The 24,114-nt window shown below is 55.2% G+C and overlaps 8 protein-coding genes across 8 annotated transcripts; 5 read left to right on the forward strand and 3 right to left on the reverse strand.

Moving 5' to 3' along the window:
- Nucleotides 1-522: 522 nt before the first annotated feature.
- MONBRDRAFT_34191 (uncharacterized protein) lies at nt 523-1,822 on the forward strand (the record flags this gene model as incomplete). The annotated part of the gene is made up of 5 exons (XM_001749501.1): nt 523-661; nt 764-996; nt 1,080-1,250; nt 1,352-1,471; nt 1,622-1,822. The coding sequence occupies 5 exons, from the start codon at nt 523-525 to the stop codon at nt 1,820-1,822; spliced, it is 864 nt and encodes a 287-aa protein (XP_001749553.1).
- Nucleotides 1,823-7,653: 5,831 nt separating this feature from the next.
- On the reverse strand, nt 7,654-9,093 carry MONBRDRAFT_38787 (uncharacterized protein). Its single transcript, XM_001749565.1, has one exon. The coding sequence runs from the start codon at nt 8,911-8,913 to the stop codon at nt 7,831-7,833; it is 1,083 nt and encodes a 360-aa protein (XP_001749617.1). The 5' UTR covers nt 8,914-9,093; the 3' UTR covers nt 7,654-7,830.
- A 298-nt stretch (nt 9,094-9,391) lies between these two features.
- Nucleotides 9,392-10,620, reverse strand: MONBRDRAFT_38788 (uncharacterized protein; the record flags this gene model as incomplete). The annotated part of the gene is made up of 1 exon (XM_001749566.1): nt 9,392-10,620. Exon 1 carries the CDS (start codon nt 10,586-10,588, stop codon nt 9,392-9,394), a length of 1,197 nt encoding a protein of 398 aa, XP_001749618.1. The 5' UTR covers nt 10,589-10,620.
- Nucleotides 10,621-11,404: 784 nt separating this feature from the next.
- Nucleotides 11,405-13,691, forward strand: MONBRDRAFT_38789 (uncharacterized protein). Its single transcript, XM_001749502.1, has 5 exons — nt 11,405-11,972; nt 12,117-12,528; nt 12,647-12,764; nt 12,866-13,017; nt 13,155-13,691. The coding sequence occupies exons 1-5, from the start codon at nt 11,662-11,664 to the stop codon at nt 13,581-13,583; spliced, it is 1,422 nt and encodes a 473-aa protein (XP_001749554.1). The 5' UTR covers nt 11,405-11,661; the 3' UTR covers nt 13,584-13,691.
- A 446-nt stretch (nt 13,692-14,137) lies between these two features.
- Nucleotides 14,138-16,094, forward strand: MONBRDRAFT_34194 (uncharacterized protein). Its single transcript, XM_001749503.1, has 3 exons — nt 14,138-14,475; nt 14,595-14,806; nt 14,999-16,094. The coding sequence occupies exons 1-3, from the start codon at nt 14,304-14,306 to the stop codon at nt 16,001-16,003; spliced, it is 1,389 nt and encodes a 462-aa protein (XP_001749555.1). The 5' UTR covers nt 14,138-14,303; the 3' UTR covers nt 16,004-16,094.
- Nucleotides 16,095-16,795: 701 nt separating this feature from the next.
- Nucleotides 16,796-17,387, forward strand: MONBRDRAFT_29111 (uncharacterized protein; the record flags this gene model as incomplete). Its single annotated transcript, XM_001749504.1, has 2 exons — nt 16,796-17,091; nt 17,309-17,387. Coding segments are annotated over 2 exons (375 nt in total), but the record flags the coding sequence as incomplete, so codon positions are not given.
- Nucleotides 17,388-17,594: 207 nt separating this feature from the next.
- Nucleotides 17,595-20,687, forward strand: MONBRDRAFT_34196 (uncharacterized protein; the record flags this gene model as incomplete). Its single annotated transcript, XM_001749505.1, has 9 exons — nt 17,595-18,476; nt 18,601-18,801; nt 18,914-19,009; nt 19,133-19,181; nt 19,283-19,325; nt 19,421-19,644; nt 19,771-19,875; nt 20,014-20,148; nt 20,252-20,687. The coding sequence occupies 9 exons, from the start codon at nt 17,595-17,597 to the stop codon at nt 20,374-20,376; spliced, it is 1,860 nt and encodes a 619-aa protein (XP_001749557.1). The 3' UTR covers nt 20,377-20,687.
- A 262-nt stretch (nt 20,688-20,949) lies between these two features.
- Nucleotides 20,950-23,234, reverse strand: MONBRDRAFT_29113 (uncharacterized protein; the record flags this gene model as incomplete). The annotated part of the gene is made up of 5 exons (XM_001749567.1): nt 20,950-21,099; nt 21,210-21,696; nt 22,207-22,286; nt 22,552-22,729; nt 23,113-23,234. 5 exons carry the CDS (start codon nt 23,232-23,234, stop codon nt 20,950-20,952), a joined length of 1,017 nt encoding a protein of 338 aa, XP_001749619.1.
- Between the last annotated feature and the right edge of the window lie 880 nt (nt 23,235-24,114).

Raw genomic sequence — 24,114 nt, forward strand, 5'->3', positions numbered from 1 at the left:
AGAGAGAGAGAGAGAGAGAGAGAGAGAGAGAGAGAGAGAGAGAGAGAGAGAGAGAGAGAGAGAGAGAGAGAGAGAGAGAGAGAGAGAGAGAGAGAGAGAGAGAGAGAGAGAGAGAGAGAGAGTGAGGAGAGAGAGAGAGAGAGAGAGAGAGAAGCGCTCCAACGTTTCAGCGCTGCCAGTCCAACAAAAGTATTATACTTGTACCCATCGTTGTAAGATGGTGTTGTGAACACGTGTTTCACCGGGTAGTTACCAACCAAAAGCTTGAAAGCAGTTTGTTCCGATTTTATTTTTTTTCTGAACGACGAGCAAGAGTGACGGTGCGTGCTTTAGGACCTCTGGCTCAACTTGGCGACGCAGGCAGTTTGCGAGGCGGGGTGGCTGATGGGTTGTCGCCTGGGAATTGCGTTGAAGACGAAGAAAAAGTTTCCGAGGCGGGGAAAGGTACATCACGCCCATCGCGCTCATCCGTTCGCCTTTGGTCGGCGCAGGTGCAAATTGTTGACCGGAAACCCTATCATCATGGTGGTGCTGCACGTCAAGCGCGGGGAAGACTCGCAATTTCTGTATCAAACGACCACGGCCATCGAGATGGACCAACTTCTGCAGGAGCTGGCACAGGTCTACAATGACCGCCTCCGCATTGATCGCCTCTGCATGGGTACGAAGCCGAATGTGACTTGCTGGTGGCGTCACACTTCCTGACCAACTCGCTCGCCTCGTGCTTTTTGTGTGAAACTCATCGTGTCCCTCGGGCTTGTAGCTATGGATCAACTGGCAACCCACGGCATTGCCAAGACCCCTCAGATGGTTGGCCTGACGGACGAGCAGATTGCCGAGCTGGGCCACAAGGATGAGTCGGACAAGTACTACCCCTCTGGGGGCTCACAGTTTGTCAAGGATGACATTGGCTACCGCACGGGGCATGCTCCACAACCGCCCATGCAAGAGGTGCTCCGCAAGACCATTGCCGAAGCCAAAGCCGCCATTCACAAGGTGCGGCTGCGGTCAACTTTTGGCCTCCGCCCATATGTTGCCGGTACACCCCTTTCAATTCACCTTCTTTCCCTCTCGTCCAGGACCTGACGAAGCAAAACAAAGCTTTGAGTCAAGAGACCATTCAGGACGTGTTTGATAAGCTTCGCGGCGCAACCATGATTGTATATCCCATGGGTCTTCCGGCCTATGATGATGTTCAAATCATCCTTGATGATGCTGAGGATTTGGGTGGCAAGCAAGCTGCCAAACAGGTACCGTCGGCCTGTTGCAGCAGTCATCTTGAGGCCCAGAGCATGTGCTGCTCTTTCGTAAGATGGGTCGCCGTGGCTCATGTCAGGGTCAATTGGCCTAGGTCATTCCACCGGCCGAGTTTCAGCTGTGGTGGGCCGGCAAGGAATTGCAGCGAGGCAAGAAACTCAGCGATTTTATTGGCCGCAACGAAAAGACCAAGATCATCTGCAAAGCTCAAAAAGTACGTGGCCGCTTGCGTGTTACTTGCCTCTTCTTCATGTTCGAGCCCGGTAATCAAGAGCTCAACATGCTCCCACTCACTCCCACTCACGCACTCACTCACTCACTCACACTCTTGTTATTTCTACCATCGTGGTGCGGTGATTTATAGAAGGGGGCGGGGCAGCCGACACGCGAGCCCGTGTACGACGAGGAGACGCAAAAGAAGATGATGGCCTACGCTTATAAAAAGCAAGAGGAGTGGAAGCAGCTGGAGAAGGCAGATGAAGATGCCTATCTCAACGCCGAATGGGCTTCGTCCAACCAGCTCAAGTCTCAGCTTCACGGCACATCTGGCATTCGCTGGAAGTAGTCGGCTTCTGTGCCCTTTTCCTTCTTCTGGACCGCGCATGGGACACCTACGGCGCCGCGCGCCGTGCCTCCAAGAACTTTCTTCACGCTGGTTCAGTTGGGCCTCTGGTGGTTCACTCCGAACACTGTACATTGTCTCTCTTCTCTTCTTTCTATGTTCTACGTCCATTTCCTCGTGGATATGTCTTTGCCGCGAGCAGGGCGAGTGGGCAGGCCATTTGAAGTGTCTTTGAGAACGAAAAGGGAAGAAGACAGAATTTACAATCAAAACTCGAATCAGGACACAGATGGTTGTGGATGCTCGACTCGTCATGCTCGAGTCGACACGAAATACACGCACATAACACTCGCAGTCAGAGCAGTGAAGCGCACTCCTCCAAAGCGCCTCAGACCTTGCTCGCGGGTGAAAGCGGTACGTGGACGCTAATGGGCAATCTGTCGTGAAAGCGGAGCACAGAAGAAGTGAGATCATTCACCGGCTGCAGTTATATTTTCGAAAAGTGTGGTGATGCACGTACTCAAAAGGCTGCTGCTGAAAGTCTGGGACGCTGCGGCCAAAGGCTGTTAAAGGCACACGGTCAGCCAGCAACAGCTTGGCGTCGGGTCGATGAATCTCTAACAGTAATCAGATTCGCGCACAATCATGGCGGCAAGTTGCAAACATAAAAGCGGGCCAACAAAAGCAGCCGGGCTAGTGAGCTGTCAAAACGCGAGCCGAGGCAAATCAGCTGCAAGCATCCACTTTGACATGGCCACGCACGGCTTACCGTCCTCTGGCACATGAAGCAACGCTCCGTAACGGGCATCCCAGCCGGCCGCTGTGGGTAACTCTGGCTCTGACTCATGTTCTGAATGATGGTCGAGGTCAAGCCCTGCCTGGTGATCATCGTCCATGGGATCGGCCTCGCTAAACTGGTCCTCAGTCTCGGCCGCGTTGCTTGCGAGCTCGTGCCCATCGCTATCATCGTTGTTCTCGTCCAGCTCGACGTCACTCGTATCGTGAAGGGACGTGGAGGTGACCGAAGCTCGTGAAGTTGATCGTTGGACGCCTTCAGAACAGCGCTTGGCCCGTTTACACTCGCTCTGCGCACGGCGCTGTGCCATGACCCGTTCGATGGCCTCCAGTTCATGAGCTCGAGCCTTGCGCTCCTTGACCTCGAAACTCTGGTGTCGTCGTTCATAGCGCTCGTCACGCCAATCCTGCAGACAAGATAAATGTGCGAGAGCATGGCTGTCAGCTGCAGAAGCCCAATTCACCGGAATGGCACCAAGGGTTAGGTTCAAGTACACGCACGTCTTGGCGGCGCCTGGAATTGAAATCTGAAACATTGGGCTGCTGTTGATCGTCGAGCGTGGTATATACGCCCCAATTGGGGGTTGGCAATCCGGTACGTGTCGTGTCTAATATTTGGTGACAAAAGCCAACAATGCAACAGCATGAAAAGCAGGTGGGCTGAACACTTCTTCGTTTCCCGAACACAGCCCCCCCGCTTCTTTTTCTCACTGGCCATCAAGCTCTCCAAGAAGAGCAACAAAAAAACGTGGGCAAAAAGGCGTTCCCCTTCCCGACATGAAGCGGTAAGAACTGGTTTGGTGTTTTTTCTTTGGCCAAAGCAAGAGCCAGCCCTCCCCTTGCTTTTCAGGTCCCTATGCATGTAATCGTGCGAGTTTATACCGGGGCTGGTCAACCAAGCTGGGGGTTTCCAGTCGAGTGGAGGGTGTAGGACATAGGCATGCTGGCAGATAACGCCGTCAACGGGGAGTCCGTCCAAGTCGTCGTTCGCCATTGCCGCAGCGGGTGTAGATGTGCGTGTCGGCAAAGTCTCCGTGCCAAGGGTAGAGCTCAAGCCTGAACCACGCCGTTGAGCAGGCTGTGGGCTCACTTGATCATTTTCTTTTTTGAGCGATGTTCGCCGCCGCGTGCTGCGTCGATCAGTGGTTGTAGATGCCGTCGATTGGGGCGAGCTTGGTTGCATGGGGGCTGAAGGAGATCCTGGTAAGGCGGACTCGGCTGTTTTTCCATGGCTGCTGCCGGCAATGCTACCACGGCTGCTGCTGCTGCCATCGCTATATTTGTGGCGGGAAGACGCGGTGCTAGAAGAGGCAGATTTGCTCGGATTGTGAAGGCTGGGCACGACTGATTGGCGGTATTTCTCTCGGATGGCGGCGACAACATCAGCAGCCACGTTGTACTTTGCGAGTATGGCTTCCACAGCTCGATTGGCGGCGTCTTCTGTTTCGATCTCAGCTTGAATGGCACTATTAAAAATCTCGACGTGATTGCGCAGGTTGGCCAGGTGTTCTGCCGTCACGCACGCTCGATGCAGGCTGGCGAGGAACCGTATTTCCAGCTCGGAACGGCTGGTCGGGCGTGGTTGTGCTCGCGTGGGCATCGTTTCGTCTGCCTTGGGGCCGTGGAGGTCGTCCTGCATTCCAGCATCCGGCGAGCGCTCGTTCATCTGGCCTTTGTGGTCTGCGTTTGCGGGCGCTAAGAGTTCGTCAACATCTTCTCCTTTGGTGGTGGGGGAGGATGTCCGGGACCGCAAAGAGGGGGTGAAACTGGCCGGCGGCGAATTGAAACGAGAATCAAGTCTTGTGTCAGTTTGGGATTTTATGGCAGCCGTGGCATGAGCCGTAAAAGTGGATCCAGCACTGGATGCCGGTTTGCCTTGTGTGGTGGACGAAGAGCACGACGAGTCATGATCGGAAGAAGGTTTGACAAGAGAGGGTCCCGAACCTGGGGGCAGGCCATCCTTGCGCGGGCGCCCGCGACCCCGCCGCACGAGAGCACCGTTTGGTCCATACATGTATCTTGGCGGTGGCTTGGCATTGGAGCTTCGGGAAGATGCCACGTTGTCGGTGCCAGCCGCGGCAAGATGCGGGTCGTCAGAGGGAGAGGGGGATGGGGTGTTGAAAATGTTACCCATGTCGTCGGCGGAGCCTGCACACAAGCTGTTGCGTCTTTGTGCTGTCGACTTTGACAAGCGCTTTTGTTTGCCTTGTGGGAGAGAACAGACAACGGGATTTGATGTTAGGGATCAAGGCAAACCGAGGAGCTGGCGCACTCTGTGAGTCAGACTGGCCTGTAAGAGGTGCGGGAGGGGGATGGAGCTCACGTTGTTTGCTTTTGGAGGTTGAATCAGGCGTGGGCGCTGATGGTCTGCCGTTCCTGGGCGAACTGGCCTTTGAGTTGGCCTTTGAGGCGGCCTTTGAGTTGGCTTTCGCTGAGTTGGTCTTGGATGAGCTTCCCTTGGATGAGCTGGCCTTGGATGAGTTGGTCTTGGATGAGTTGGTCTTGGATGAGTTGGTCTTGGTAGCGGAGGTGCCCCTGGGCGCCGTGGTCTTTGTCCCTGCCGCCTTGGGTGTTGATCCAGCCGGCGGTGGCGGCGTTGGAGCTCCTATCAAGCATGCCAATGAGCAAGAAGTGGGAGGCAAGATGGGGCGCGAAGCATTTGAATAGACACAAAGCAGGGAGAGACAGAGAGAGAGAGAGAGAGAGAGAGAGAGAGAGAGAGAGAGAGAGAGAGAGAGAGAGAGAGAGAGAGAGAGAGAGAGAGAAACAAAAAGCACCACACATCCCACTCGGCGCGAGGGAGGCAGGCAGGCAGGCAGGCAGGCAGGCAGGCAGGCCAGAGAATCGTACGAAGCTTCAACGGTGCAGGCTCGCAATAAGGATCAAGGGGTTGCGGGGGCAGGGGCGGTCGCGAGAGGTTGGCCGTCGTCCAGGCTTGAAAGGCCGGATCCTCAAACGTCCAAAACAGATCGTCGGGCAGCGGGAAGGCTTGTCGCAGGTACTGCACAGCCTCTGTCGTGTCGTCGTTCCCGGTGGTGACAGTTGCAGCCATCGAACAGCGCGTTGCACCGCCGCCGTCGTCGTCCTCCTCAATCATGACTACGGTACACCCGCGGCCACTGTCACCGCCATTTCTGTCTCTTCCAAATCAAAAAACGAGAGAGAGAGAGGAGAGAGAGAGAGAGACAGAGAGACAGAGAGAGAGACAGAGAGAGAGAGAGACAGAGAGAGAGACAGAGAGACAGAGACAGAGAGAGAGACAGAGAGAGAGACAGAGAGAGAGACAGAGAGAGAGAGACAGAGATGAACAGCAAAACTCGAGAGATGAATTTCGAAGCCAACAGATACCCCTCTAATGTAAAACCGAGACAAAGTTATTTTAGAGAAGACGCGCTTTCATTTCCAGGAGGAGGATATTTTCGCTTCCAAGCGATCCTCGACGTGGGTTTTAACCTCGTGCACTTTTTTTTTACCACTCGGTACGTGCGCTCTGATACAGAAAGTCTGCGGAAGACCGAGACCGGGGTTGGCAGGCCCTGGCTCGGGGCCTTGATGTGATTGTCGCGATGGCAGTGCGGGTGGCTGGATGAGCTTCCAGAGTCAAGAAGTGTGCGCTTCGTTGCCCCTGGCTTCAGCCTTGCCTGGCATGGCATGGATATGCTTGGCGTCGTCGCCATTCGCCGACGCAGCAGGCCACACTCGGACTTGCTCAGCCACTCGCTTCTGTCGCGATGGCTCGCTACGGCCCATGTGCTGGATGAGTCTTGGCGGGGCTTGGCACGAGCCCAGCCGTTGGACTTTTGTCGTTCATGTTGCCTGATCCAAAAGACATACAGCCGCCATTCCAATGCCACCGCTGGTTTTGTGCATCTCATGTCATTTTCCGTCTCGCGCCATGTTCCTGGTGTGCTTCCGACCACTCTGCAGGCACGATGGGTCGTTTCCTCAAGGAGAAGAAGGTTTGTCTTTGCTTGTCGAGAGATGTGACGGCTGAATATGTCTGGAAGAGCGTTTTATCTCTCCTTGAGCATTATTCTCTTTTCCAGACGCTTTTGAGATGAATCCGCGCCCCCTCACAAGCGCTTCTGTTTGTCTCATTGGCAGGTTGTCATCCTTCTCAGCGGCCGTTATGCCGGCCGCAAGGCCGTCATTGTGACCCCCTTTGACGAGGGGTATGTAATTTGCTTTTTCAAACAGCTCGTAGGCGTGGTCACAATGGGACAGGATGTGGTCATTTGTTTCAGCCAAAACCGTCATCGCGTATAGCTTCCTCGGTACATTGGTGCTGCGTCTCACGCTCACGTCACCATCATTGCCCACGTCAACAGAAGCGGCAAGCCTTTCGGCCATGCCTTGGTTGCGGGTATCGACCGTTACCCCCGTAAGATCACCAAGCGCATGTCTGAGAAGAAGATTGCCAAGAAGAGCACCGTCAAGCCCTTCCTCAAGGTTGTCAACTACAACCACATCATGCCCACTCGGTATGTCTCTTGTACATTCGCTCCACCCTGCATCCAAAGCTGCATGCATGGTTTATTTTGAACGTTGTGTGTGTGTTATGTGCGGGTGCCGCACCATGTTCCGCTCATGATCTTGTGTTTTCTTTCAAAATTTGCAGCTACTCGGTCTCGATCGACCTTGACAAGGCCAAGGTCTCCAAGGCCGCCCTCAAGGACCTGAGCGCCAAGTCCAAGGCTCGCAAGGAGATCAAGTCCAAGTTCACCAAGCAGTACAAGGCCGGCGAGGATAAGTGGTTCTTCCAGAAGCTGCGATTCTAAATTGGAAGTCGTAGATATTGCACACAACACCAATCTCTACTCGTTGATCGACCATCATCAGTGCTTCCTTGTCCGTTTTATTCACCATGCTTCAATCGGAGAGGTTTCCCTGTCGGCGAGCGGTCACGGCTATTTCCATTCACATGATGATACACATTGTGCGCACGACATGACTTGTTTGGTTCATGCGGCGACACGGGCCGACCACAGGTGCAGCCTGATCTTATGACAGGGTGAAGGGGGACACAACTCAGGGAACGTGATGGTTGACAAGTCGATTGTCGAGGCGCGGCTCAGCCGCTAGTTGAAGCATAAGGAAATCACAGCACACAGCACAGGGAGCTCTATTGTTGCGTCTTGGCCCGAGGCTGCGAAGCGCAAAAGACAGGATGGAGGAGGGGGGCGACCAATTTGTGAAAGCTTGCGCGTGTCGTCACATCATGCAGATGGCTGTTCTTTAGTGTGGCTTTTGCTGTCATGTTCAACGCTGTCATCCGAGTCAGGGTAGGACACGAGCAAGGTGGCCTTTGACTCCAAGGCTGGGGCAGCCTGCTCGTCAGTGACAGCGGACGTCGACGCATCTCGCTGTGGCGTGCGCGAGACCAAGTCACTACGGCGCTGGCGGCCTTCTGCAATGGCTTGCCGTTGCTGCTGACGATATGCCTGGCGTACGAGTGCTGCGGGGACAGACGTGGCGCCCTGGCTCGGGCTGGCGGCCGACTTGCCAAAGATGCTCGCTTGGCGGATTTGACGACGCACAGCCTGGCCGGCGGCTCGAGCAGAGCGGGTGGCCGGGGATGTTTTTTTCTGGCTTTGAAAGGACACGCGGCGCGCGTGCGCGGCGTCACTGTCGTCTTCTGGGAGCAGCTCAAGGTCCTGGATGCCAGCGCGCTCCTTGAGAACATCGTCGGCGGCCTGCTGGCGCTGACGTTCCTTCTTCTCGGCGCGAAAGGAGCGACGGAGGGCGGCGTTGGTATCGTAGTCAAACTTTGTTGTGCGGTCTTTGAGTTCAATGAGCTGAAGGAGCTGGGGCTTGGCCTTTTTGGCGCGTGCCTGGTCAGAAGCGTCGTGCTCCAGGCGGTACATGGCGTCGGCCGCGCGCTTGGCCTTTTCGGCGTCATCAGGCAGGTCAATGACCTGGGTAGTAGCAGGATCCCATTGTTCATTCTTACGGCGCGCGCCCTCGGTGATTTTGTAGTCGCAATTCTTGGGGTCTGTCTCGAAAACAAAGTGGTTGTCGCAGAGGTGACACTTCATGCGAAAGGCCCAGATCGGGGTGGTGTAGTAGTTGCCCACGCGCTTTTTCTCAGCGTTGTAGCGAACGCCGCGTTCGACATGTGCGCCACAGCCGCCACACCAAAAGTTCCACGGGGCTTCAAAGCGGATGATGAGGATGCCCTGCGTAATTTTACGCGCACGCTCGCGCAGCGCGTGCACGCCATGGTAGCCGTTCAATGACCCATGCACCGCCGGGTCAAAATCTGGCGGGTAATACTTGTTGGTGCCCTTGCGCTCGCCCATGATGCGCCGCCGGCACCAAGCCTCCGTTCAACAACAGAGCCAACGGCCCTCTCTGACCCAATCTGCTGCGGCTCACCGGCCCGGGCGCCACGGCCGATGCTGATGCAAAGATATCCGCAGCAGCCGTTGCACGGAATGAGGTGTGTTCGTTCCGATGCGTCGTCGCAACCTCTAATGTTGATTTTGTGTGAAAAAAATGTCTGACAGTCGCAGCACAAGAAGAGAGATATTGTGAGTGTGTGTGTGTGTGAAACGAACGAAAGGGATGGAGGTGTTCTTCGATTGAGATGAATCGGGCACTAGGAGTCAAGGAAACAGGGCGAGTCGCCTCGGGCGACAAGGGGGGGCCACGAAAGGATGGGCCTAGATAGCTAAGTGACGCATGAAACGATGAATAGCGGCATGACGGCGTGCCTGTGCCTATGTTGACCCAAAAACAAGCTTGACACATTTGGCACGCGCAAGGGGCCGGCAAGTGTCACGCCGAGGGCTTGCTTGCTTCGAGCTTGTTTTGAGAAGCGGCCTGTGTGGCCAAGTTGCCGCTTCCCCATTGGGGCCAAAGGCGGAAGGAGGGCATGACGCTGTAGCCCACGGCTTTCCAGATGGCTTGGCCTCCAGACTTTTGCAGCGCAGGGTCACCCAGGGTAGCGGTGAGAAAGTCGACGGTATGATCATGAATGCCCTGGTCATCAAGGACACCGTGGGAAGTATAGACGCCAAGTTCAACGCTCTTGCGGCGCACCACTTCAAACTCCATGAGATCGGCAACCATCTGCGCGGCTTGCATGCGAGTCACTGGGTCATCCAAAACGCGCTTGGCCATTTGTGAGACGGCCGCCTGGGTGTCGTCACGGCGCAGGACGTCAATGACCAGCTTGGCCAAGTTGGTTTGCGTGGTCGGATCCTGAGCCAGCCAACCCACGATGGAACCGGCCAGCTCTTGCGTCTGTTTACGAGCCGAGGGATCCTGCATGACCCAGACGAGGAGATTGACGGTGGCACGCTGCGTCTCGGGCATGCGAAAAAGTTCTTGCAAAAAGGTGCTGGCATTTTCTGCGATGCGCGGGTCGGTGAGTAGGCGTTGGAGGACCTCTTTGGTCAACTCGTTGGCCTGCTCCACGACCTCCTTGTTCTCGAGGGAGCGCCGCGTCACGCCCGCCACCTCGTCGGACACACTAGCTCGGATAGGTTCACGATAAAAGTACATGAGCAGGCCCGCAGAAGCCAGGATGCCGCCAAGAATGCGCAATGTATTGTACCCATGCCAGCGCATGTAATCTTCCATCTCCATGTAGCGGGCCAGTGTGACGCGAGCAGCCTCGCGAACGCTGTCCGCGTTGGGTATGTGTGCCCCGGTTGCACCCGCTGCCCCACCTGCACCCGAGGTTGGCCCCGTAGCCTTGGTGCCAGAATGAGGCAAGCTGCTGGGACGTGGGCCACTGAGGCCGCCGGGGCCGCCGGGACCGCCGGAGCTGCCGGAACCGGACGAAGAGGAGGCGAGTCGTGCGAAACGGCGCCGGCGCGCCGAACGGGCAGAGACAGGCTCACGCAGCTGCATCGGTGAGGTAAACGCCTGTGGACTCGTGACCTGGGTGGATCCTGGAGCACGACTTGGGACCGGCAACGTGTGCTCCAGCACGCGCAGGGCGGCCCGTCGCAGCGGTATCCGCCACATTGCAGCGAGCGAGACCGGTGAAGCAACGCGGTGAAATCACAACGCGCGTGCGTTGGCCGTCCTAACTAATGCTGCAACAGGTGCAGGTGAAAAGCGTGAATATGCGAACCGAACCCTCCTTCTCCGCAAGCTTCTCTTGTGAGGTGGTACGATGAGTCCCCTCACCGTCACCTATGCCCCTCCGCCGCCATTCAGTGACTCGCGCATGAAGAGAGAGAGAGAGAGAGAGAGCAAAAAGCCGAGAGAGAGAGAGAGAGGAACACACAACAAGCGCGTGATGGTGTGTGATGCGATGTCATGAGCAACGCGTGCTATGCACAGCACGAAAAAGTATTTCGCACAGTACATTACTTGATGGACTTCAAAGCTATACCCGTCTACATAAGTATAATACTATATTATATCTTAGGTTGATATGGGCAGTCCTTTCCTCCGACACATCATCAAGCACTACCGTGAAAAGTAAAATACTAAAATAATAGTTCAATAATGTAAAATACATGTGAGTGCCTTCGGTTGTATTTTTCGTCAAGTTTGATTGGGTAAATCAGTTGATTGTTTGGCAGCGCGGGAACGCCCTTGCCCGGTGCACCGCTTGCCGCCTCAGCTGCTGGCGCCGTCGTTGGCTCTTCTGGCATGGTGTTCCGCTGCTTCTCTTATCTTTGATGGAGGGAAGGGAGCGTGCACTTTGCTGAAGAGTGAAGAGACGTGCCAGCCGGCTGCCGTTTGCGTTTGGATCTCCTGCCGTCGTCGATGTCGTGTGCACTCATCCGCTGGCTCTTCTCGACAGGCTTTTTCCTTTCCTTTCCGGCTATTCGAGGGCGTTACCCGTCCTTGGCTGCCACACCACACGTGGTACTGGTTGCGCGGCACAGCAATGGCTGGCGTGCGTTTGGGTCTTTCCTTTGGTGAGGGGGCTGCCTCCGTTATTCGTTGGAAGTTGCCAGGACAAGCTCGTTGAGCCTCTAGACATCCTTCTGTCCAAGCAAGGTCCTCTTTTGCGGACCAAAGGCGGGTCACCAACCAGCCTCCAGGCCATCTTTGAACATTTACGCTTGTCGCTATCGCGAGACATGTTGCGAGTGCTGACCCGCCTGCCGCGCCTGGGCCGTGGCCTCGTTGGCGCGCGATGGCCGGCAGCTGCTCGTACCATCGTGCCGGCTGAAAGCCTCGCTCTGGGCCGACGCCACCTGGGCCTGGCCTCACCAGAAACTCAAGTCAATGTGCTGCCACGCCCCTCTGAGGGGCACCCGCACCTCTTGGCCGCGGACCAAAGCGATTCCGCGACCCTTACACTCGAGTGGAGCACGGGTCAAATCACGACGCTCGACTTGGCCTGGGCCTTTCATCAATGCCGTTGCTCTACCTGTGTTCAAGCCGGAAGGTTTGTTTTGATTCATCTGCTTTTGCTCGCATCTTTCTCCCCTCTCCCCTTTCCAAATGCATCTGTTCCAATCTGGGCGTGACTGTGGTGCAACTCCATGATATGCAATCCTGGCGATTATGCTCCCCCCCCCGCCCCTTGCAGTGGCCAGCGCCAGCGCTATCCTCCCGACAATGCCCTTCAACACAATGAAGAGCTGCAAGCCGTACGCTGGCAGCCCCAGCAGGGGCATGTTGAGCTGGACGTGGCTCGGCCCACTCCCACAGGCCTGCAAGTGATCCACACCGTCGTTTTGCCTGAAGACGCTCTGGCTCGTTCGCTTCGAGCCACGCAGGTGCTCGCTGACACGCGACGCACGCTAACACCTCTAAATCTGGTTGAGCCAGCCAATTTGGCTGTTCATCGTTACACAGATGTGGTGCAGGGCGACACGCCGCAACTCTTTGCCTGGCTTGACGACATGGCCAACAAAGGCGCCGCCCTTCTCGTGGATGCTCCCGCTGGCGATCCCGATGCCCGCGTCGTCGACCTTGCGGCTCGAATCAGTCAGCCCATGGTAGGTATTGATACAAGTGCGTGTAACACTGCATGTGTTCTCTTGTACATTTCATTGGTGTGTGTGTGTGTGTGTGTGTGTGTGTGTTCATCTCGTTTGCTCCTTGCTCTCCATTCAGCCGACCATCTACGGCGCAACTTTTGACGTGGTGGCGACGGAAAACCCCATCAACATTGCCTACTCCAGTGTGGCCTTGGATTTGCATCAAGACCTCGTATATTACGAGTCAACTCCAGGTCTGTAGTATGGAGGCTTGCTCTCACCCGCTTGTTTTGGCCCAGCACTCAGTCGTGGGGTTCGGTTTTGCTTGCGTGCCACTCTTGTGCTGTTTGGGCAGGCCTGCAGTTTTTGCATTGTGCCGACTTTCACGAGACGATTGAGGGTGGTGAATCGCTGCTGATGGATGGCCTGGCCGTGGCTGCTCGGCTGCGCGATCAGGACCCTGACGCCTATCACCTGCTTCAACAAGTACCCATGACTTTTGAAAAGGTGTGTTTAATCTCTTGTGGCCAAAAGAAAGTCCCATGTTTCCTTTGGAGTCTTATTTGTTTTACTTTACGTGTCGGGTTTCCTGCCTTGACACGTTTTCCTATTCTGTCTCATGGGGTGGGGGTTTCAACCTGTAGGTGCACTATGATCGGGCACTGCCCGCCCATTTGGTGGCGCAACGACCCATCATTACGGCCGACCCCGAAAGTGGCGAGCCTTTGGAGCTGGTTTGGGCGCCTCCCTTTGAAGGGGCTTTGCCCTTTCTCGAGCCCGGTCTCTGTCGCCGCTACTTTGATGCCTACGCAGCGTTGGGCATGGTGATCCGCGAAAGCACTGATTTGCTCATCGAGCATCGGCTTCTTCCCAACGAGACGCTCTGCTTCAACAACCGCCGGATGCTGCACGGCCGTCGCAGCTTTGTGCTCCATGAAGGCCACATTCGCTTTCTCAAGGGCGTTTATGTCAACATTGACGAGTTTGTCAGCCGCCACACCAGCCTGAGCCAGCTCTTGGGTCTTTCTCTGCCCACCGCCCGTTATGGTCATGGCGTCGCCCCCATGTGGTAAGGCGCCATCCCACTAAAGAGTGTGTTCAACACCAGGCGGCACAAAAATAAAAAAAATAAAAAGACAAAACAAAAAAAAAACAAAAGAATTGATGTCTTGTTTAGTGTGACGTTTTACACTTTCTCTCTCTCTCTCTCTCTCTCTCTCTCTCTCTCTCTCTCTCTCTCTCTCTCTCTCTCTCTCTCTCTCTCTCTCTCTCTCTCTCTCTCTCTCTCTCTCTCTCTCTCTCTCTCTCTCTCTCTGTCTCTCTCTCTCTGTCTCTCTCTCTCTCTCTTCCTGTTACACACCGGGCGCTCGTGCCCCGTTATGACATCGGCACACACACACACGCACAGTTTCTCTCTCTCTCTCTCTCTCTCTCTCTCTCTCTCTCTCTCTCTCTCTCTCTCTCTCTCTCTCTCTCTCTCTCTCTCTCTCTCTCTCTCTCTCTCTCTCTCTCTCTCTCTCTCTCTCTCTCTCTCTCTCTCTCTCTCTCTCTCTCTCTCTCTTGACTGAAGAGGGGGCAGAAGAGCTAGCGAGACATTGTTATAGAGACGCTCTAGTGCGGTGCGGGTAATGTGCTGCCCATTTTGGGTTGACCTCCTTGCGCTTTTGGCATTGAATAACGGGGGCGGTTGGTGCTGTGAGACTTGAGTGTTCGTGCACGGCACAGGCAAGGTGTGGCGCGGGGTGGAGTACAACTCGCTTGTGCGGTCAGTGGCAGTTTTCAATCCGAGCATCATGGCATTGCATCACCAGCACCTCAAGCGTTGCCTGACGGCCATCAAGGCCGTCGATGAGCGACTCCACGTCATTGAGAGCCAAGACATGACCCAGCTGGAGCCCAATCCCACCAACATCCGACTTGTCACCTACAATGTCCTGGCCGATTGCTACGTGCGCCACCATCTGCGTACGTTCAATGTGCACTGCAAGTTGCTCATCTGTGGTCGTATGACGTACACAGCCTGTCACAAGTCTGGGGTTCGGCATCTTATTCTGGTGGCGCTTTGGTGGAACTGATCTGCGCAGGCAATGAGGAGAAGCGGAAGCATTATTTTGGTGACATCCCGGAAGAGCATCTCCAGTGGTCCCACCGCTGGCCCTGCATTCAGCAGGAAGTTCGGCGCCTCAAAGGCGACATTGTCTGCATGCAAGAGGTGGAGTTTGCCAAGTTTGACGACGAGTTTTGTCCCTTTATGCAAAGCCTGGGTTATGATCGATGCATCATGCAAAACGATACGGTGCGTTTGGCCGGCGTAGGATGGTCGGCGTAAAAGAGTTGAGCAGCGTTGTTTGTGCAGGATGGAGCAAGCAAAGAAAAGGGGTGGCTCGGGATGGCCGGAGAGACCAATGGGAGTGGGGAGGGCTACTGGTCTAGGTGGTGAGCTCTGATCGAGATGACGCGGCGTGGGGCTTTGTTGTGCTGTGGATAGAATCGCGAGCCAGACCACCCGGTGGGCGTGGCAATATTTCTGCGCAGTGCGCGGTTTGAGGTTACCAAGGAGCACCATCGCAGCCGGGCCTTGATCCTGGGCCTGCAGGACCGTGTGACGTCGACATCGCTAGCCCTTGCAAATTGTCACCTTATTGCGCAGGCATCGCGGGAGGCTGATCGACTGCGGCAGGCCGAGAGCGTGATGCGATTGGTCGAGCGTCTCAATGCGGACGCGACTGTAGTGCTGGGCGACTTTAATGATGAGGAACATACCCGATGCGTTCGGTATGTGCTGCAGCAAACGCTGGCTCTGCGCGCGGGCGCACCGCATGCCCAGGCGCTCGAGGCGCAAGGACAAAGCGTGTTTGCAAGCACCAGTAGCTCCGGCGGCCCTGAAGGAGAAGCGCCAGCTGAAGAGGAGAGCGACGCCGAGGGGGACGCTACAGAGGCAACCGAAGCGAGTGCGGCGGCAGACGAAGTGGTGGCATCCTTGGACGGACACCGGTTGCTCATGTACTCGGCGTACGAGAACGTCGACCTGTTCACGTTTGTGGCCCGCTATCTCGTGTCTCGGATGGACCACGTGCTGTTGTCGAGCAACTGTGAGCTGGTGGCACGGCACGCCCCGTTTGCACCCGAGACGCGGGACGCAGTGTTGGCACATCTTTTGCCCAGCGCGCAGCATGGCTCGGACCACTTACCGGTGGCCGTGGAGGTTCGGATTGATCGGGAGGTGGTGTGTCGGGCAGCCACACCAGAGACAGATCGGGTAGATCCAGCTCTATACATGACGTCGGAGCTGGTGGCCGAGTGGCAGCAGCTGTTGCGACAGGCCCCGCCTCGGCCGAAGGGTGGCAAGCCAACAGGGGCAGAGCTCGCCCGGCTCAAAGCCTTTGCAGAGGATAAGCGGCAGCTTTTAGCCACGCTGCCGGAATCGGCGCGCCCCCTGCTCAAACGCGTCACGCTTGAGACAGATCCTGCGACGGTTGTCAAGAGCAGTTGATGATACATTCGTGGCCTTTCCGTCGCGTCGTGGGCATTTGTGTGCATGTGTATGCGCGCGCGCGCGTGCTCAATTTAGCTGCATATTCTTGATTGTGTCATGAAGACCACCAATGAACACATCAAATCAAACGATGGTGAGCCCGTTTGCCGTGACAAAGGGGACTGCACTTGCCCAGAGTGGGTGGGCCTTGTGGCGCCATGTGTCGAGGCATGAGAGTGCGTGACATCCAGGGGATGTATGAATCTATGGGGGTTGTAAGAACAAGCAGATTGCGTTTACTTTGTTGTGTGGGACCACGGGTCCAAGAAGAGGCAGGCCTAGGCTTGGCCGACTTGGGAAAGATTGGACGGGCGATCGTTATGTCGTCACGGGAGGGTGGGCGGAGATTGAGGGATCAGCGTTCACAATGAGCTGACGGACGTATTGTGTGTCGAGGCAGCACTCTCCCGAACTTTTGCTCTTACGAGTATTTCAATGCCTCTCTTATATAATCATTTCATTTTGAAGGGTCACAGCTCTCGTTTTGAAGGGCCACAGCTGCATGACAGCTGCCGATTGGCCGCCCTCCAGCTGCAAGGGCCAGTACGACACGTGTTATAAGGGACACATGTGTCGTACGAATTTGCAGCTGCCGTTGTGGCCTTTCAGCTATTACGTCATCATATGGTAACGGCAGCTGTCCGATTCTGCATCTGAAGTAGCCACCACTTTACAACGCCTTTTAATCACTTGATACAGATCTATTCCACTCTACCGTGCAAGTTTGTGTAACTTCCAATCAAGTTGTTCATGATAGCTGTCACCAAGGACTGCAAAACAGGTGTCCAACTCTTTTTCGTGTGTGTGTGTGCAGAAATTCATGTGAGTGTGTGTCTCGTGTGTGTCTCGTGTGCGTGTCACGATGTGCACATGCAGAGAGAGAGTTGGCATCATCATCTCACATCACACACAACTGGAGCCCCTTATGACGCATTCACACACACACACACACACACACACACTCTCTCTCTCTCTCTCTCTCTCTCTCTCTCTCTCTCTATGCCCCTCTCTCTCTCTGTCTCTCTGTGTCGAGACGACAGGCGGAGGTGTGGGAGTGGGGAGTGGCATTTTCTTCTTGACCCTTTTCAGTTGGAGTTGGATACAGTCTTGCGTGTGTGGCGTTGGATGTGTGTCTCGCCACAGTGCGGATTACCACGAGCTTCGCTCTCGTCGCTTTTGCCGACTAACGGCTTGACGGCTCGTCATGGCGGCTCCCTCGAAGCGGGTCATCAACATGATTGATGTTGACTCGACCATTGGCAGCCTAATCCCCACGTCAGAGGCGTCCTCAGCGCCAACTAGTCACGTGCAAGAGTCGGCCACGGGCCGCGACCTCAAACAAGTCCGTTTGCACAACCGGACCAGCGGTGTTGTCGCCGATCACAACAAGTCCAACCACAAGCCCACCGACTTTCCATACTTTCTGCCTCATCGCATCGAGGAAGATGACGCCGATCTCTTCTTCGATCCCACTGACAAGGCCGTCGTTCAAGCTCAGGAGGACGCACGCGCCAACTCCGTCTTCAATCGCTCCGGCAAGGTGGCCCCCATGACCCTTCGCTTTGAGGATGTCAAGTACGAGGTCGATGTCGGGGATCCCAAAAACCCTCAGGTCAAGCCCATTCTCAAGGGCCTCTCCGGCCAGGTCGAGCCCAGCAGCCTCCTCTCCATCATGGGCGCTTCGGGCGCTGGCAAGACCACCCTCCTCAACATTCTCGCCGGCCGCCTCTCCGCTGCCGGCGGTGGTCGCACCTCGGGTCGCATCCTCGTCAATGGTCAACAACGCAACTATTCCACCTTTCGCAAGCTCTCCGCTTACGTTCTCCAGAACGATGTCTTTTACGCCGAGCTCACCGTGCGCGAGACCATCACCATCTCTGCCAAACTCCGCCTCCCCGCCGACATGAGCAAAGAGGAGCGCCAGCAACGCATTGACAACGTCATTGCCGAGCTCGGCCTCAAAAAATGCGAAGACACCCTTGTCGGTAACGACGTCATTCGCGGCGTATCCGGTGGTGAGCGCAAACGCTGCAACATTGGTACTGAGCTCGTCACCAACCCCACCCTCGTCTTCTGCGACGAACCAACCTCGGGCCTCGACGCCTTCAATGCCCAAAACGTCATGAGCAGCCTCCTCACCCTGGCTCGGGCTGGTCGCACCGTCATTGCCACCATCCACCAGCCTCGTTCCGAAATCTTTGGCATGCTCGATCAACTCATGCTGCTCAGCGAAGGTCACACCATGTACTTTGGCAAGGCGGCCAACGCCGTCAACTACTTTGATCAGCTCGGCTACGGCTGCCCCCCCACCTACAACCCCTCTGATTGGTTCCTCGACCTTGTCTCCCTCGATATTCGCAACCGTGATGCCGAACGCCAAACCAAAAAACGCATCCAATACCTTGCCGAGCGCTTCCGCGACTATGAACAGGTAAGCCTGCACTCAACCCGGTCGCGCTGGCTTCCCTCTCTTCTCTGGCCAGTCCTTCTCCTTCTCTGCTCTCATGTGCGCCCAACACCCTCTGCTGCTGGCTTGTCCGCCACTCGCTGCGTAGAAACACCCCATGTCTTCTGTCAAGACAATCCGTGGCGGTGCTCCCCTGGCGCTGACGTCCAGCGATGCCGAAGCCGGGAGGACTGAAGACCCGGACAGCAACTATGCCGTCTCATGGGGCCGCCAATTTTGGATTCTTCTTCAACGAGCTGCCACCATCACCTCCCGCGAAAAAGCCACCAACATGGCTCGTTTCATTCAGGTGACCACGCGCACCTTTTCTGATTTGCTTGATGGATAGCGACATCACCTTTGCTCACCGTGACGCCCTATCCTACGCTTGTCCGATTGTTGCTTTTGTGGATCGGCCATAGTCTTTGATCTTTGGTCTGCTTTTGGGCTTGATCTGGCTGCAAGAAGGTGGCGATGAGAGCACTCGCGTCCGCTCCACCGCCGGTGCCCTCTTCTTTGTACGTTGTGTAATGACATACGCAGTTTCCGCCAAACCGTTTCTTGCATGGTTGCCCGCATGTGTGTGGACGCGTCCAAGCTCACAACCTCACTGGATTCGCTTGTCATCTTTCACATGACAGTTGATCATGAACCAGAGCTTTGGCGGCGTCTTTAGTATTATTTTCGTTTGTACGTCTGTGCAGCTTCTCATGACCCAATCTCGACCCAAAGCAGCGCGCTGCGTAGCCCTCGGCTGACTCTTGCTTTTGTTGCGCGCTCGCATCAAACAGTTCCTGAAGAGAAGGCCATCATTCATAAGGAGCGATCCTCTCGGTATGACGCGGTGTGCTGCAGAGCGTGTTGGACACCCCCGGCCAACGCTGGCATCTCATGTTTGACCTCATCTCACTTTGTAATCTTGGATTCAGATCTTATCAAGTCGGCGCTTACTTTTGGTCCAAGATGCTGGTCAACATTCCTCGATCGCTCCTGGCCAATTTGATCTTTGCCATCATTTCGTACTTTATGATTGGTTTCCGCCTCGACGCGGGATCCTTCTTTGGCTTCCTCCTCGTTGTCTTCCTGGCCACCCAAGCTGCGGAGAGCATTGCCTACTGTGTTTCCGCCATCTCCGACACTGCCCAGAAAGCTGGTCTGTTGCCTGTACCTTTTCATGTTGACAAGCGGATCGGGGCGGCCAGCATAAACTCCAATTCCACTCCAAGACTGATGTCGTCTGACTCATGCGCGCCTGCTTTTTCATGTTGTCCCTTCCCAGGTGCGATTGCGCCAATCTTTGTGGTCACCAGCATGCTCTTTGGTGGATTTTTCATCAGCCAAGAAGATATCCCTGTTTGGTTGAGCTGGTTGCAGTACCTCTCTTGTACGTAGAATGACATCTCGTTTGATCTCAGCTTCGCTCCATCCTTTTTGATTCACCGGAAAAAGAGCATGCACATCATCCCGCGCCGCTTTGATCCTCCAATGACAAATTCTCATGCACATGTGCACATGTGCTTAGATGTCAAGTATGCTTTTGCTGGCTTGATGCAAATGGAGTACCAAAGCCGTGACCTGGACTCGTCAGGCTGCGATTTCAGCGACTCGACTGAATCCACGTTTTGCCCTCCCACGGGCGCCGATGTCTTGGACTATTGTACGTTTCCTTCCTTTGCTGCGTGAAATCTGCCTCGGGGCCAGCGTTTGCAACCATATCCCGCGCGCTCACAATCTGCCTTGTTTTGCGGCCTTACTTGCAGATGACATTAATGAGATTAACTTTGGCATCAATGTGCTAGCACTAGTTCTTATGGCGGTTGGCTTCCGCGCTTGTGCATATGGATGCCTCCGTGGTCGCGGCCCGAAGTATGACACGACCATCTAAATGTGGGGGCAACGCCCTCGCCATACACGCTTTCTTCTGTTGTTTTCTATCTCTGCTTTGATCTCTGTTTTGTCCTGTTTTGCGGGAAGAACAACTCAGGTGGCACGCGCGCCCCACTTTTCGAGTGCTGGTCCGGCGTGTGTGTTATTGTGGTGGTGAGCATGTACTGCGAATTGTATTCCTTCGTTGGAGGTTGGTCTATCATGTCGTGAATATCATGAAGATGCACATGCTGTCCAAGGGTTTTTGGGTGCGTTGCATGAAGCGTGCACTGTGAGACTCGCTTATCAGTTGTAAATTGACATCCGTATAGTATGAGCTTGGTGTGTGCTAAGACCAAGGGTCAGTAAAGACCCAAGAAAAAAAAAGGAAGAATGCGGGGCGTTTGCGCGGACGTGTGTGTGTGTGTGCGGGTGTAGGTGTGCAAACATCGTTTACATCATGGCACACCATGGCGGTACAACAAGACATCAAGACCAGCAGCGAATCAAGGACAGACAGGGGCCAGCATATGCCGGCTTTTACGCTCGCACAATTGTTTAACAAGCACGGGAGCCAAAGACAGGCGCATCCCTACATGACGTCGACAGGGACATCCATGACGTGGGTGGCGACGTTGACGAGAGCCGTTGTTACGTTGAGGGCTACATTGTCAAGCCAGCTCAGGTCGTCGCGGCAATCCACCTGGGCCAGCACGAAGCCGTGCCATACAAGGAATAGCAGCTGTCGACAGGCATGGACGAGTGCCGAGTCAGAAGTGCACAGCGTGTTTTGTTTTTTTCTACAGCACGGTGATGAGTCGACGGGGAAGGCTGAGCCATGCGCAAACGTACCGCAAGCAAAGGCAGCATCCACCAAAGTGCACACAAGCATGTGCTCGCGGGGTGAGGAGAGCTGTTTGAGGCTTGGGCCACGGTGCTTGCCAAGGTGTCCAGCTTGGTATCGACGGCTTGCAAGTGGGAGCGGAGCGTGTTGCACTCGAGTAGGATATCTTCCTCCTCACGACGAGTGGATGAGGTGGAGCTGGCTAGGGCAGCGGCTCGAAGTTCGGCAAAGAGGGTGGCCTCGCGCGCGAAAAGCCCTTGGACGGCGTCGATCTCGGCTTGCACATCCTCTCGCCGCAGGGTCGATTCCTGTAGCATGGAGGTGATGGAGCTAGTAGTCGTCGTGGTCCGTTGGGAGCGGTGGTGGGTGGTACCCTCGATCTTGATGCGTTCTGTCTCAGTGCGTGTACCACGCTCCTCACTCTGGGCAAAGCTAACGTTGGGCGAGGCCTCATCTGCGGAGGGGTTGACCGTTGCGGCGGCGCCCGTTTTTTTCCTAGCAAGAGCCAGCAGGTGCCGAGTGAGACGGCATGCCAGCACAGGATGAGTCGAAGACTGATGAAGAAGGGGGTGCATGCACTGATCAAGCAATTCGCATGTTCTCCTCACACATATATCCCTCCTCACGACGCGTCCAGTAACCGACATGCATCGGATACCGAGACACGACGACCAGCCCAGCGCCGAGCGAGCGACCGAGCGACCGAGCGACCGAGCGCCGAGAGCGAGGTCAAGCACGCACCGATTTTTGTTGCCCATAGTGCCGTTATGAGATACTGTGTAAATAGTCACACTTTCAATACGACCAGGGTATGACAATCTGACAATCTAACATTGTCTGACAAAGGTTCACTTGTTGTTAGATGTGTAGAGAGAAGATGATGATGTATAGACTTATAATGTAGTTTGCATAACCATATTCAATCAAGAAGATGTAGCAAATGTCGTAGAAGATGCAGTTTTGAAGTAGATGTAGTATCATCAGCAAAAGATGTAGAAACTATACCAAGGCTTAAGATAGAAGATGCAGGCGTAGCAGCATATGTTGTAGAAGGCGCGACGTGATCGAAGCAAGCGTTCGAGGACCTGGGTCCAAAGGGCAGCGGGGTATACAAAGCCAACCCAAGACCTCTGCCCCCGCGCCGCCTTTGCGCCGTCCCATCTCACGGAGGGGCACACGCGATCACCATGAGCCGTTGCACAATTTCTCCATTTGTGTGCATGGGGCAGTAGACGATACTCAGCATCCGCGATGAGGAGTAATCGCGGTCCTTGATGCAATGTGGACCTGGATGTGCCCATCGGAGAGGAAAAAAAGGGAAGGAAAAAAAAAAAACCGTTTTTTACTCACCCATTCTACTATTCCCGGTGGTGTGGAGTGTGGGGGAACGGAGGGAGGGTAGTGGGGCTGGTGCGGTCGTGGCACACAGACACGCCAGATGGTGCGGCCCGGACAGAGGCCCGGGATAGAGACACGTGCCAGAATTTGGGCCATTTGGACAAAGGGGGTTGCTTGCGGTGGATGCTGGCTGATGCACAATAAGGGGAATTGACATAATACATGCATCGGTTTTATAGACTCGCGCTGGTCGTGGAACCTGAACAGCCGCCATCGAATCGCCGCTTTTTAGAGTCGGTGCGGGGCAGGCAACCATATGGGTGCGCAAGGGCATGTATGCCTAGCATCAAAGTTCGCGTCACAAATTTTGCGAGTTGCGTCTTGATCACGCCGGCTCGATCACCGAATCACACCGCTCGCATCTCATTTCGATTCGGATCCGGCCTCTCGTCCTCACTCCTGATATGTTTGGGCCTCTGGGTGCGTGCCAGGCCACGAAACATGAAGCGAGTGGGCGGTGGTGTGCTGGGCGGGCGTGGTGCACTTTATGGAGAGTCGGGACGAAACGTCCACGCGTGCGACTTGATCTGCCAACAGGCCAGCCTTCTCGGCCAGAGACAGCGGTAGGGGAGGAGGAGGAGGAGGAGAAGGAGAAGAAGAAGAAGGCGAAGACGAAGAAGAAGAAGAGCCGGCATGTTCCGTGCCCCTATACGCCACCCTATCCCCAGTACACACGTGTATCACCTGGAGGCGGGGCCGCAGGCAGGGTGCCGTTGGCCAATGTCGTAATCCTACCCACGAGTGTAACCTTGAATGCGTGTCTGTGATGAGAAAGACCCACAAAGCTCTCAAGGCGTTGATGTCATCAGGGCAATTGGGTCCTCCTCTTTGTATTGCTTTTTCCTTTTTTTTGTGTGTGTGTGTCTGCCGATTCGACCCGCCCGCGTCATGTCAACGCATTCAACTCCTTCTTTCTTCCATCTCTCTGATTTGGTCGGCTTCCGCCTGTATCTCTAATTTGGTCGTCTGTTCGCTTCTCGTTTCCCCTACTCACCTTTGCTTCATTCCACCTCTCTCTGCCCTGCTCGCTCTCTTCCCCACCATCTCTTCGAACTGCATCTGATGCAAAAATGAAATCAAAAATGGCCCCAATCGCCCACGCTTACGTCCACGCGAACGCCCACGCTGGCAATCATCGCAGGTTTCATCACGACAAAGTTGGGTCGCGAATCGATTGATTCCGCGTGTTCGAAACTCATACTGCCTTGACTAATTTCATAGCGGTCCGATCATGGACACGAACATTATCCTGCCCAACCCCCCCCTTTTGGTTTCGTGATTCATGGCCCCACCCGCAACCCACATTCTTCTATTTTTACATTAAAACCCCACGATACTATACCACCACAACACGTTGAAAACATGGGCTCAATCCAAATTCCAACCCAGCCTCAACCCCACTCTGGACAAACTGCTCCTACCGACCAACCTCTGGCTGCTGCCCTGTCAATGTCTTTGGCCGCTGCTGCATTCTCTGAAGTGCACTTTCAGTGTGGATGTGTGTGCCACTTTCTC

Source organism: Monosiga brevicollis, genomic scaffold, assembly GCF_000002865.3.
Source record: "Monosiga brevicollis MX1 MONBRscaffold_31 genomic scaffold, whole genome shotgun sequence".
Lineage (NCBI taxonomy): Eukaryota > Choanoflagellata > Craspedida > Salpingoecidae > Monosiga > Monosiga brevicollis.